Consider the following 15,183-nt stretch of genomic DNA (forward strand, 5'->3'; position numbering starts at 1 on the left):
TGGATGATGGGGCACTTGCTTTTACTACTAGTGAAAAGAAAGAGGCTTGGAGAAGCCATTATGAAAGACTGCTGAATGAGGAGAATGAATGGGAGGAGGAGAGCCTGCCAAATGTTGACCCAGTAGAGGGACCAGCTACCCGAATAGACAGCTCCCTTGTAGATAAGGCAATTAAGGATATGAACCAGGCAAAGCCCCTGGCCTATCAGGAATCACTGCTGAGATGCTTAAAACAGCTGGCTATGTGGGCTATGCCATAGTCACCCGCATTGTAAACCAGGTAGTTCACAATGGAGTCATACCCAATGACTGGTGCAGCAGCACCATAGTCAACTGCTACAAGGGTAAGGGTGATGCTCTAGATAGAAATAACTACAGAGGTATCAAACTGTTGGACCAGGTGATGAAGGTCTCAGAGAAGGTCATAACCAATCTCATTAGGGAGAGAATTTGTTTAGATGAAATGCAGTTCGGTTTTGTACCAGGTAGAAGCACCACTGATGCTATATTCCTGGTCCGACAACTGCAGGAGAAGTACCTAGCTAAAGATAAACCCCTCTACATAGCTTTTGTAGACTTGGAGAAAGCCTTTGACAGGGTTCCCCGTTCCCTTATCTGGTGGTCGATGCGGAAACTGGAGATTGAAGAATGGCTAATAAGGGCTGTACAGGCTCTATACAGAGAGGCTGTCAGCAAGGTTAGGATTGGCAACGAATATAGTGAAGAATTCCGGGTAGAAGTAGGTGTGCACCAGGGCTCAGCCCTCAGTCCCCTTTTATTCATCATAGTCCTTCAGGCAATAACAGAGGAATTCAAAACGGGATGCCCCTGGGAGCTCCTCTATGCCGATGACCTAGCTCTCATAGCAGAATCACTACCGGAACTAGAAGAGAAATTTCGGGTGTGGAAGCAAGGGTTGGAATCAAAGGGCCTTAGAATAAATGTAGCAAAGACCAAAGTATTAGTAAGCAGCAAGAGGTACTCAGCACACATCCCCTCGGGTAGGTGGCCCTGCTCAACCTGTAGGAAAGGTACAGGTAGAAACTCCATAAGATGCACCCAATGTAAGTTATGGACACATAAGAGGTGCAGCAACATTAAAGGGAAATTAACAGATAAGATAGCTTTCATGTGCGGCAGATGCACAGGGACAATAGACACAACAGACACTCAGAAAACAGATTCCATCACACTCCAGGGAGAGAAACTAGAAGTAGTTGATAGTTTCCGCTACCTGGGTGACCAAGTTAGTAGCGGAGGTGGATGCACAGAGAGTATCACCACTAGAATACGAATAGCCTGGGCAAAGTTCAGAAAGCTCCTACCCCTACTGGCAACAAAAGGTCTCTCCCTCAGAGCAAAAGGTAGATTGTATGATGCATGTGTGCGAACTGCCATGCTTCACGGTAATGAAACATGGGCTGTGACTGCAGAAGACATGCGTAGACTTGAAAGAAATGAAGCTAGCATGATCCGCTGGATGTGTAGTGTCAGTGTGCACGCAAAACAGAGTGTAAGTATCCTGAGAGAAATTCTGGATATAAGAAGCATCAGATGTGGTGTGCAAGAGCGACGCTTGCGATGGTATGGTCATGTGCTGCGGATGGATGAAGAGAGATGTGTGAAGAAGTGCCACTCCCAAACAGTTGAAGGTATCAGGGGGAGAGGTAGACCCAGGAAGACATGGGATGAGGTGGTCAAGCATGACCTCAGAGCATTGGGCCTCACTGAGGCAATGGCGAAGGACCGAGATCTCTGGAGATATGCTGTGACTACAAAGACCCGGGCTGCTTTCTGCAGCAATTCCACATACCCCCTACCCATTCTAAGTACCCCGGATCCCCAAAGTACCCCGGATCCCCAAAGTACCCCGATCCCCAAAGTACCCCGGACCTCGTTGCCCCCGTGCCGCTGACACGTTAAAATGCTCGAACCGATCGTGACGATGCCGGACCCTCCGGCCCCTGTGCAGGTGGCACGTAAAAAGCACCCAATCCACTCACGGAGTGGTTGGCGTTAGGAAGGGCATCCAGCCGTAGAAACTCTGCCAGATTCAGACTGGAGCCTGGAGCGGCCCCTGGCTTCCCAGACCCGGTCGAACCGTCCAACCCGTGCTAGCGCGGAAAGCGGACGTTAAACGATGATGATGATGATATATAATATAACCAATTTCAACGGATTTTGTCCAAATTTGACGTCGATATTACTTAGTTTAGTTTGAAATTAAGAACTTGATTAGCTTAATAATTGTAACTTAATCCTGGGCAAGGCTGGGTTATACTGCTAGTGTATATATATAAATTCACATGCACACACACACACGTGTGTATGTGTACAGATGTGCATACATGATTGTTATACAGCTCTTTACATACACAAACGTACTACTTAAAGTTCATAGCTAAGCAGGTATTTTGCTTGGGACATTTGAAAATAACTTGTCTCAGTAATTCATCAGGTAGAAAAAAAATATGGCTATTTGTGAAAAAAAAAAAATCGAACGTGAACCAAGTGTTAATAGGGAGAAAGTGGGAGGCAGACAGTTAAGTGAGACAGTGGTGGTGGTCGTAGTTTGCTTATTTGTCAGCTAGAGATCGACTATTTGTTTTCATGTGAAATTACTAAGAAGGTTGATAAAGTGTTTTGTCAGATGCAATGAACTGTCTGATTATAAAGTCATGTAAATGCATATGGGTTTTGCTCATAATGTGTGTGTGTGTGAGGGAGAGAGAGGGAAGTCATTGTGGTTTGTTTCTTTGAGTAATTGCATGTGCAATATGGCTTAAAGAAGTGAATATGAAAGAAGAAAGGTGGCCAGCTGGCGGAAACAGCCCACCAGGCAAAATGCTTAGCGGTATTTCATCTGTCTTTACGTTGAGTTCAAATTCCGCCAAGGTCGACTTTGTCATTCATCATTTCGGGGTCAATAAATTAAGTACCAGTTATGTATTGAGTTGATCTAATCGACTGGCCACCTCCCCCCAAATTTCAGGCCTTGTGCCTATAATAGAAAGGATTATCATTATTATTATATACTGGGATTGATGTAATCGACTGGTGCCCTCCCCAAAATTTCGTTTGGGGTTTGATTTAAATGACCCCAGTTATGTACTGGGGTTGATCTAATCAACTGGCACCCTCCCCAAAAATTTTGTTTGGCATTTGATTTAAACGACCCCAGTTGTGTACTGGGGTTGATCTAATCGACTGGCCCCCTCCCCTAAAATTTTGTTTGGGGTTTGATTTAAATGACCCCAGTTGCGTACTGGGGTCGATCTAATCGACTGGCCAACTCCCCCCAAAAAACCTTGTGCCTAGAGTAGAGAAGAATATGTGAGAAGTGACGTTTTTGCATGTCTATCTGATCAAGATTTGGAAACGAAGTCGATTAATGTCTGTGAGATGAGGAACTGGGAGGACCAAATATATTCCAAGTGATATGCAGAATAACTGTTATCTTACACTTGCTTTAGTCATTAGATTGCGGCCATGCTGGGGCACTGGCTTGAATGGTTTTGCCAAATCAACTCGTTACTTATTTTTTAAAGCCTGATATTTAATCCATCGATCACATTGGCTGAACTGCTAGGTTATGGAGGACATAAACAAACTAATGGATCAAGCAATGGGAGAAAACACAAATACTTAGAGACACACAGATACACATACATTCATGCATGCATGCATACGTACATACATACATTATTATGGCTACCCCCTCATTATCGAGTATGGCCATTGTATGAAGCTTAGCTGTTACTGGTACTGTGATCGAATGTGACTTTTTAGCCCAGCTAAAGATCTACAATGTCTTGTACAAAATTGGTAACTAAAACTTTTACCGGTAATAGCCGGCTGTAGTTGTAACTGGGCTTCATGTACCTTTGCATGTTGTTTAAGTCCTCCTGCTGAATTACACTCTCTTCCACATGCCCGACAGATATGATTAGTATGGTGTGTTACACCACCACCAGTGGCCAGGTTGTCACTCATCTGTCTCGCTTTATGACTACGAAGATGACTCTTGAGTCCAGCTTTACTGAGGCAGGGTCTTGCACAGACACTGCATGTCAGCATCATAGGAAGACCCTTCCCATCTGGAAGTGTAACAGCGATGCCCTTCCTGACATCCCTCCTTACTTTCTCATGTGCAACTCGAGATTTCTCAAAAGTGGCTGTTCCCTCGTGCACAATCCTTCTTCACCTGCTACGATCAGTAGCTATGCCTTCCCATGTGTCAGGAGAGATGCAAGCATCTCTTAAGGAAGCCTTCAGCAAGTCCTTATACCTCTTTTTTGGTTTATGTGGAGGTCGTTCTCCTTTAGCTAACTCTCCATAAAAGAGTTGTTTTGGCATCCTTGAATCCTTCATCCTGACCAGATGACCACTCCATCTGAGCCTTTGCTTTAACACAAGAGCTTCTATACTTTCACACCGAGAGCCTTCCAATATTTCAAGATCACTGATGCGGTCCTTCCACTTAATGCCATAGATCTGTCTGAGACACATCTGATGGAAACGTTCCAGTTGTTTAAGGTGGTATTGATATGTGACATACATACATACATACATACATACATACATATGCAACAAGCTTCTTTCAGATTCTCTCTCCCAGATCCACTCACAAGTTTTTGGCTATAGTAAAGATACTTGTCCAAGGTTCCATCTGAAACTATTTGGTTAGGAAGTAGACTTCATATCACACAGACTGGTTTAATAAAACATGCGTGTACGAGTAAGTCTAAAGCTACTTACCATTTTGTCAAGTGAAAATGATTCTCCACATTGTCACAATTTATTTTTAATTAGTAATAGTCCTGATTATATTTTAAAAGAAACTTATATTAAGTGTTATCTAGATTTTGTGTAATATTTTTCAGGAGAGGAAATTCCAAAGCTGTTTTTGTCTTGTCAAATGAGAATGCCTCTCCATGTCCTGTCGCAAACTATCTTTAATTAGTAATTGTCCAGCTTATATTTCAAACTAGCTTAAAAGCTGCCCGATAGGGCATGGTAAACAACAGTGCCACCACCATCGCCACTACATCTGCCCTACACACACCATTCAGACTTCTGATGCCACCACCATCAGTACCTTTAACTTCCCCGCCTTCCCCTCCATCACCATCACCACCGTCTTTCACATTGCTTACTCTCATCCCTAACTGTCTCGGCTACCACCACTGCCTCTGCCTCTATCACAACTACAGCTCATACTATTACTATCACCCCATTACCATCGCGAAAAGGCTAAATGTGTGTGTTCAGTACGTTACATCAACATGTGGTCACCACCTCTTTCTCTCACATACCCACTCTTTCTCTCTTTTATTATTACTCCCACTGCTACCATCAACACTACTACTTTTAATAAAAACATCATCAACTCTCCCTAAATTTCTTTGTCTCTCTTTCTCGCCTCTCTTTTTCTTCATCTCTCTCTCTCTGTTTGTCTGTCTTCTCCACTGCCCTCACCATATCTATGCCTACTATTACTCTCACCCCAATATGAGCAATAGTAGGAGTGTCAGTGAATAGTGAGAGAGGGCGGTCGAAGTGTGATATACTGTCACACAGAAAGTAGTTTTCATGTTTATCATATTAGAAGAAATCAGATTAGGACATGTAGCTGAATTTTCTGCCATGTGACGTTGAGAATGTTTCCTCTTATCTAAACATGATATTAGCTGCTATCATCGGTATTTTGCACTTTTCGGCAAAGCATAGATTGCAGGGCTCGTTTTACTCTCAAACCGGAATGTTCATGTCTGTGAACAATTCACACAAACACACACACATACACACATGTTTATACGTATATATGTGTATGTGTGTATATGCACATGACATACATGCACATATGCATATACATATATATAGATGCATTCTTGTATATTTTGAGACGTATATATATAATAGAACATTATATAATATAAGAACATTTTATACTTACTTTATTGATATCTTTAATTTCTTCTCTTTCCAGCTGCTAATCCTTGCTGCTCGTTTCCATGCCAACACAGATCTGTTTGTATGACCAAAGGATTTGATGATTATATGTGTGACTGTAGCCAAACAGGTTACTATGGCAAAAACTGTGAAATACGTGAGTTATCTGCTCTTCGTTATGTTTTCTTTGTATTTTGACCAGACTGTGGGCCTGTTTAGAGAGCATCAGGGAGGGCTCCAGTTTGGTTTCTGGACATTTCCAAATGTGATATATATGGGGTTTTATTTCAGTGACCTGAGATGATGACAAAGGGCAAAATTGAAGGCGGTCATCTCACAGAATTTGAACCCAGAAACAAAGAGAGAGAAAAAAAACTCAACAAAAGCCATTTAAATAACATAACCAAAACATTAAAATTCGACAAACTCTGGTCCCTGCCCTTACCAGTGTGTTATCTGATATGATAGCAGCAGTAGTAGATTTTATTACAGGCACAAGGCCTGAAACTTATGAGAGTAGGGCTAGCCACTCCCATCGGCCCCAGTACTTGACTGGTACTTGATTTTATTGACCCCAAAAGGAAGAAAAGCGAAGTTGACTTTATTGGAATTTAAAACTTGGAACAGCTTCAAGTTGGACAAAATGCCATTAAACATTTTAGCAAGTGTGCAAAGGGTTCTGTCAGCTCACTGCTTTAATAATAATAATAATAATAATAATATTAATAATATTAATATTAATAAAAATTGCCCTGATGCAGTACCAGACAGTGGTTCTTATGGCTGCTGATCTTAACTGTTTGGAAGTGTTATTATGTACATTGTTTTCTCTTGGTATAAAAGATGAACTTACAGCAAATATTCTGCTCAATACCACAGATTTGCTTGTCAGTTGTTTGACCTTAGCCAGTTGAGCATGTCCCTTAGTGGCTGACGATATGTGCATCTCTGATCACGAGCAGAAGTAGTTGGAGAGCATCAGAGCCATGTGTTGAGAGGCATTCTTTAGGGTTTGGATAATTCACCTTTGGAAACATGGGTGGTTCATTCAATATCCTTAAACAATCCTTATTCAGGGACCTTTTGTGCAGGATGGGCTACTTGACCAGAAGAAAGTTCTAACTGGGCCCCACCTGCAAGGTCATGTGCTGTTTATCTTGATATGAGATCACCATGTCACGCACATATGGTTGTGATGCATGTGCCTGGTGTACTCTTATCAGATGGGTAGTCACGATGGGTATACTGGGCTTCGTATATTTTACCCCAGTGTCACTTTAATGGTATGCACTGCTCTCTCACTCAATAATAATAATAATAATAATAATAATAATAATAGTAATAATGAAGGCTTGATTTGATTTAGTAGTAGTAGATTAAAAGAATAATGTCTTCTACTATGGCCCCAACCTGACCAATGCCTTCTGAAAGAATTTTGTCAAACAAAACTGTGTGGAAGACCATCGTGTGTGTGTGTGTGTGTGTGTGTGTGTGTGTGTGTGTGTGTGTGTGTGTGTGTGTGTGTGTGTGTGTGTGTGTGTGTGTGTGTGTGTGTGTGTGTGTGTGTGTGTGTGTGTGTGTGTGTGTATGTGTGTGTGTGTGTGTGTGTATGTGTGTGTGTGTGTGTGTGTGTGTGTGTGTGTGTGAGTGTGTGTAAGGATTTATATGTTTCGGCTCTGTATTTCTGTGTATATCGCTAGCATAGCAGTTACTGCTATTTCTAATTGTGAGGTGTCTATCATTGACAAGGCCAAATGAGGCTGAAATCACATGATCTGGTTGTCCTGGCAGCAAAAGTAGTGGTGATTGTCGACTGTTGGTGATAGCCTTTATGTGCTTTTATGTACCAAAAAACCATATGAGAGTTTTCTCTATTGGTATTTATCGCAGTGTTATCATGTTCTAATACAACATCTACTTTTAACTGGGGAATATTTTACCTTTGGTATTAACACTGCCTCTGCTACCCTCTCTCTCTCTCTCTCTCTCTATATATATATATATATACACACACACACATATATATATAGAATACAAAATGGGACAAGACCGCAAAACATCCGGACAGCAAGGTGATACAAAAATGGAAAACAAAACATCCAGATAGACGATACAAAGGAAACAAGGACAGGTCATTCGAAGTTTTCTTTCCTCAGTCAAACACCAGATTATCCTCGCAATTTTGGCTGATTATTCCTGAGATTGCTCCAATCTGGCCAGCCCTAAAGAAAAACTAAGCTAAGAGCATTAGATTCCTTGGAAGAAAGCAGCAAATGTATACAAAAACAAGGACGGAAAAAACGGACAAAGTTACACAAATATTGAGGAAAGAAAACTTCGAATGACCAGTCCTTGTTTTTTTTGTATCATCTATCTGGATGTTTTGTTGTCCCTTTTTGTATTATCTAGCTGTCTGGGTGTTTTGCGTACTTGTCCCATTTTGTATTTTATATATATATATATATATAGCGGCATACGTACACTTTGGTCTCTTATATATAAGTACACATTTATTGTTTTCCACCTGCCTTCGTCTTTTGTCTATTTTCATAAAGCTTCCCGTTATATATGTATATATATATACACACACACACACGCACATACACACATGCACATGCACACACAAGACACACACACACATGTATATTCATATACACACATACATATGTATATATAAATATGTGTGTTTTTGTGTTTGTGTATGTCTCCTACCACTTAGTAACCAACGTTGGTTTGTTTGCATCACCTTAACTTAGTGGTTTAGCTAAAGAGACCGATAGAATAAGTACAGGACTTTAAAAACAAAATTAAAATTAATACAGGGGCAACTTGTTCAACTGAATCTTTCAAGGCAGTGCCCCAGCATGGCCACAGTCCAATGAATGAAACATGTAAAAGATGACCAAACAACAGATGTGTCTTGTCATATAGTGGTGCACTGCCAAGACTGTTACATTGTGTCACCCACTGGGTTTCACGATGGCAAGTGACTGTGTGTAACTTGATCTTCAGTAAGACACAAGCGTGATATTTATCTGGAAGAACAGATCTGTGAGTGACAGTAAGTCACTCCTTCGTGGTAGAGACAGCTCTGTTGATACAGAGTTGGCCTGCAGAAATGTTAGCACGCCGGGTGAAATGCTTAGTGGTATTTTGTCCACCATTACATTCTGAGTTCAAATTCCACCTAGGTCGACTTTGCCTTTCATCATTTTGGGGTCGATAAATTAAGTACAAGTTAACAATCGACTTAATCCATTTGTCTGTCCTTGTTTATCCCCTCTGCGTGTAGCCCCTTGTGGGTAGTAAAGAAATAAGTAAGTACATTAACAGTAACATCATTACTAAGTTATATTAAGGTGGTGAGCTGGCAGAATCGTTAGCACGGACGAAATGCTTAGCGGTATTTTGCCGATCGCTATGTTCTGAGTTCAAAATCCACTGAGGTTGTCTTTGCCTATCATCCTTTTGGGATCAATAAATTAAGTACCCATTGTGTACCGGGGTCGATCTATTTGATTGTCCCCCTTCCCGAAAAATTTCAGGCCTTGTGCCTATAGTAGAAAGGCTTATTAAGTTACATTGTATTGCCATGACCACCACTACTGCTGCTACTATCACCGACACCACACACATCATATAATTAACCGCCGTGTGTCTGAATCTCCAAGTATGGTTTGTATCTCTGGGGAGGAATGCTACATCTGTAATAACAGATCTGTGGGTCGTACTTAGTTGTTGGGGCATCCCTTAGTACAACTGGGTCATAGCTAACCTCTGGCTACTTAACAACAATAACAACAACAGCAACATAAATCTTTGTTTTTATTTTTTTACTTGTTTCTGTCATTTGAGTGTGGCCATGCTGGGCCACTGCCTTGAAGGGTTAAGTTGAATTAATTGCCCCTACTCTTTTACTTGTTTCAGTCAGTTGACTGTGGCCATGCTGGAGCAATGCCTTTAGTCAAGCAAATCGCCCCCAGGACTTATTCTTTGTAAGCCTAGTACTTATTCTATAAGTCTCTTTTGCTGAACCGCTAACTTACGGGAACGTAAACAAACTACTATTTAATTTGTTTTATTCTATGGGGACATAAACAAACAGTGGTTAGCAAGCTGTGCAGATGTGGTACATGCACAGAAACACACACACACACACACACACATACATGCATGCACATGCACACATACACATACATATGTACAATTGGCTTCTATACAGTTTACTCTACCACTCAAAGCATTTGTTGGTCTGAGGCTATAGTAGAAGCCTCTTGTCCAAAGTGCCATTGAATAGGACTGAACTCAAAATCACCAGGTTGCAAAGCAAGTTTCTGAACTTCACAGCCATTGTCTTCACCTAACAAATAAATAAACTATGATTTTACTGTGAATGATATTAGACAGAGGCTAAAGTAGCTGGTTTTAAAATCTCTGAAAGAGATTCAAGTAGTAACAAACAGTAATGCTTGTTGCTACTTTTGCATGGCTGTTCCATGCGGAACAATGTTACTACATTTTAACCCCAGGAAAACATCTTTTCCAGCTGGTTAACGACACACAACCTGTGTCTGCTATATAGCGAGTAAGGGAGCGAACCACTTGCCTCCAGTGTAACAAGGTCAGTAGACCAGCTGGTTTCTGTGTGCACACCCATCCTCGGTACTGGAAGTTTGCTTGCTAGAGATGGCAGTCATTCATCTCCACCCACACTGTATAAACAAATGAGTGACAGTCATCAATGATCTTGCAACAAGCTAAAGCAGCTGGTTTTAAAATCTCTGAAAGAGATTCTAGTATTAGACATAACTTTCTATATAGGACAGAAAAAAACTGAACAAGCTCACATGATTTGAAGCAACACTGCTAGATCAGACTGGAGTCTGGTGGAGCCTCCTGTCTTCCCAGACCCCAGTCGAACCGTCCGACCCATGCTAGCATGGAAAATGGACGTTAAACGATGATGATGATGATTTATTACTTTCCAGGTGATCATCTTACCACTTACAACACAAAACATTATAATTTGATTCTTGGATTTAGTTATCCTTGTAAGCATTGGATCAAAGTGGAACCTTTTGCTATGTTGAGCATTTATAGAATAATATATCTTGCTAGTGCTAAATGACCAGCAAATGTTATTTGAAATGTAAAATAGAGCAGTTAAAATAGTAGAGAAATGATATAAAATGATGACGTTGTAACCCCTTTTTAATGGAACTGGTAATGTCATGTTAACTCCAAACGATAGATTTGAGGTCCTAATCACATCACTGAACCTATTGGAACTTTTTTTTTGTGCCTTTTGTTGGTGATATTATTAGTATCTTTAACCAACTGCATATATTGAAACTCAGCTGGCAAACTGAGTAGCCCCTATATTTGAAAAGGTCAGCCTTGTCACATTCCATATCATGCTGAATCTTCTCGAAAACTATGTAGGGTGTACTTGTGTCTGTGGAGTGCTCAACCACTTGCACGTTAATTTCATGAGCAGGCTGTTCTGTTGACAGGATCAACTGGGACCCTTGTTGTCGTAACCAACAGAGTGCCAATTATATTGAAATATTAGTTTCAAATTTTGGCACAAGGCCAGCAATTCTGGGGGAGGGGTTGGTCAATATCATCGGCCCCCAGTGCTCAACTGGTACAAATTTTTCATAGAGCCTGAAAGGATGAAAGGCACAATCAACCTCAGCGGGATTTGAACTCAGAACATAAGTACAGATTCAATGCTGCTAAACATTTTGCCTGGCATTTTTTTTTGAGTCGTTTGACTGTGGCCATGCTGGAGCATTACCTTTAGTCGAACAAATCAACCCCAGGACTTATTCTTTGTAAGCTTAGTACCTATTCTATCAGACACTTTTGCTGAACTGCTAAGTTATGGGAAAATAAACATACTAACATCAGTTGTCAAGCGATGGTTGGGGGACAAACACAGACACACGAACATAGATACATGTATATATATATATATATATATATATATATATATATATATACGATGGGCTTCTTCGATTTTCCGTCTACCAAATCCACCCATTAGGTGTTGGTCAGTCCGAGGCTATAGTAGAAGACACTTGTCCAAGGTGCCACACAGTGGGACTGTAACCAGAACCATGTGGTTGGTAAGCAAGCTACTTACCACACAGACACTCCTACACCTGGTAACAATTTGGTCAGCTCGCCACCTACATATATCAAAATGTTAGTATTCTTTGATTCTCTTATTTTTTTCAGTCGTTTGACTTCGGCCATGCTGGAGCACCACTTTAAAGGGTGTTATAATGTGGATCCTTGTCCACTTGTATGTTGTTCTTGGCACTGTAATGTTCTTGTTGCAACTATTATTGTGGTGGTACTCCACGTCTTATTATCTTTGACTTGTCTATTGTGTTATCGCTGATAGCACCGCAAGACAATGACTTTGAAACATCTACTTTGATGGTAACTTGAACTTGTATGTAACATGTAACTGACACTGACTCCAATTGTGTTTCGTTATAACGGCAGGAAAATCACTCACCCTTCTGTCATAGATGTTTTGCTCATTCAATATATAGACAGAGAAAGGCGGTGAGCTGGCAAAAACGTTAGCACGCTGGGTGAAATGCTTAGTGGTATTTTGTCTGTCTTTATGTTCTGAGTTCAAATTCCACCGAAGTCGACTTTGCCTTTCATCTTTCCGGGTTTGATAAATTAAGTACCAGTGGTGTACTGAGGTTGATCTAATTGCCTGGCTCTCTCCCCAAAACTTTCAGGCCTTGTGCCTACAGTAGAAAAGAATATGTAGACAGAGGTAGGCTCCAGTGTAGATTCAGGTTAATTGTTTGAGAATGTATTATGCACAACATGATTGGATCCTTGATCCAATCCTGTGCAATACTTGACCAATCAAAGAACAACACTCTACCAATGTTCCAAACTCAAAGGACAAGGCCAGGCAACCAATCATCACAGATTAATATGTGGAGCCTATAGAAATTGGTCTTGCTACACAGTCTTTCAGTGAGCGATAGATACAAAGTTTGAATCTCATCAATAGGCTTGTTTCATCTATCCCTCTTTTCTGTCATAAAAGTTTTCATATAATCTCAAATATCCATAAAATCAATGACAATATTAGTTTTCATCAAATTACTACCATTATTTGAAAACATTTCTCTGATTTTTGCTCTTTCTTTGTCTATTTCAGCAACATTTCGTCAAACAATCATCACTTTTATAAAACCGACCCCTGATACTGTCCATTATATCTTAACAAATTTCCCATGGTTATGGAAAATTATAAACAATGTCCCTTTTCTCAGTAACATTGTTATGACTTATGTATATATATGTAAGTATTTTATCTCTCTCTCTTTCCACCCCTTTATTTGTTTATCTCATCCATATGTATGTGTCTTTTACCATTCTAATGTTTACACAGTCCTAGGTATTACTTTAAACTGGGGTCCTGGTTTGGGAGTTCTGAGGTTTTGAGAGTTAGCCCATAAGGAGACCATACTTGAACAATCTTGAGCTCTTCTCACCCAGTTTCCTGTAACTTTATTAGAGGGTATTTTGTAGAAATAAGCCAAAATATTCCTATCATTAAAAAAAAGAAGGACACGATGGATTATCTGAAAACATATCAAGGTTTTGAGGGGTATGAAACCACCTCTTAGTCAATATTCTCCCAGGTCTTCTCTGATCTAGAATAGTAGCATGTGTCATGGTGGGTACCAGCTATGAGTTAATTAGTATATTAGGGCTTGCCAACGCAGGCAAGTGAAGACTGGATCCTGCGGACTCTGGAAGAAACCCACCTTCTTGGTTCAATGGAGTGGAAAGCAACTGCAGCCTCACATTGTGGAGTGCAGAGAGCAAGATGATTGAAGTAAGACATTTTGGTCATTCACTGCAACCGTATTTATCCCCAGTCCTCTTGACCTGGTCTTGCAACTGGATTGAAGATGGTCACAGACAAAAGAGACTCCTTCACTTTGAAGAAGGACACCATGCATATAATCCTTAAGCATGAATAGAAGGTCCGTATTACTCCGACGGACAAACCTGATGATCGGTGAAGGATATAGATATCGGAGACAAAGCCAAAAAAATAGTGGTTTTCTGCAAACAAAATACCTTGAAGTATTTGTTCTGCCACAAAGTTATTCACTCCCTTGTCACTTTCCCTGTAAGAAATGTAATAAACCATGGATTGAACCATTCAAAGCTTGCAATCAACAGTATAAAATCTCTTAAACATATATATATGTCAATGTGTTCTGTGTTTCAGCGAGGGGACAACTGGTGGACAGTCCCCCTCTCTATGTGTCCAACCAGACTTTCACATACTCGGACATCTACTATAACAGGTCAACATTTGTGCGCAATCTACCACCGGTCCCCAAGGATTGTCCCATGCCATTGGGCGTTGTAGGTAAGGGCACTGGCATCGCTTCTATTGTCACTAACCACCACCACCACTGCCATTACAACTATCATCACCATCCACCACAACCATCACCTTAGCCATCACCATCACCCACCACCTTCCACAATCACCATCACTACCACCAGAGCCATCACTTCAGCCACTACCACCACCACCAGCAACATCATCCCCACCGCCTCCACCAATACAAACACCACCACTATCACTATCATCAGCCCCATCACTACCACCACCATCATTTTGATGGCAACAAATTTCTGTATCTAACGTTTTCCGCCCCCATCACAAATTTCTCATTGAAGGTCCCAAGGTCCTTCCTGACACAAATAAACTCATAGAAATCTTCAGGAGACAAGAATTTAAACCTGACCCCATGGGAACAAGTCTACTATTCGCTTTCATGGCTCAACATTTTACTCACCAGTTTTTCAAGACTGACCTAACCAAAAATCCCGACATGCAATGGGGCAATCAAGGCGTAAGTACATTATCTATCTAACCATCTGTCTGTCTATCTATCTATCTGTCTGTCTGTCTGTCTGTCTGTCTGTCTATCCATCAGTCTGTCTGTCTGTCTATCTATCCATCTATCTATTTGTCTATCTGCCTGTCCGTCTGTCTGTGTGGCTGTCTGACTCTCCCTCCCTCTCTCTCTCTCTCTCTAATATATATATATATAAATATATTTTTATTTTTTATTCTTTTATTCTTTTACTTGTTTCAGTCATTTGACTGTGGCCATGCTGGAGCACCGCATTTAGTCGAGCAAATCTGACCCCAGGACTTAT

General features: G+C 40.9%; 1 protein-coding gene across 1 annotated transcript in view; it reads left to right on the forward strand.

The window, feature by feature from the left end:
• Window positions 1-15,183, forward strand: part of LOC115225784 (prostaglandin G/H synthase 2) — a 57,447-nt gene that overhangs the window by 7,867 nt on the left and 34,397 nt on the right. Inside the window, exons 2-5 of the mRNA XM_029796737.2 lie at window positions 5,990-6,109; window positions 13,151-13,294; window positions 14,237-14,380; window positions 14,698-14,873. Of these exons, the coding sequence (XP_029652597.1) occupies window positions 5,990-6,109; window positions 13,151-13,294; window positions 14,237-14,380; window positions 14,698-14,873 (584 nt within the window). The remainder of the gene's footprint in view (window positions 1-5,989; window positions 6,110-13,150; window positions 13,295-14,236; window positions 14,381-14,697; window positions 14,874-15,183) is intronic.

The sequence above is a fragment of the Octopus sinensis genome, linkage group LG28 (assembly GCF_006345805.1).
Source record: "Octopus sinensis linkage group LG28, ASM634580v1, whole genome shotgun sequence".
Classification (NCBI taxonomy): domain Eukaryota; kingdom Metazoa; phylum Mollusca; class Cephalopoda; order Octopoda; family Octopodidae; genus Octopus; species Octopus sinensis.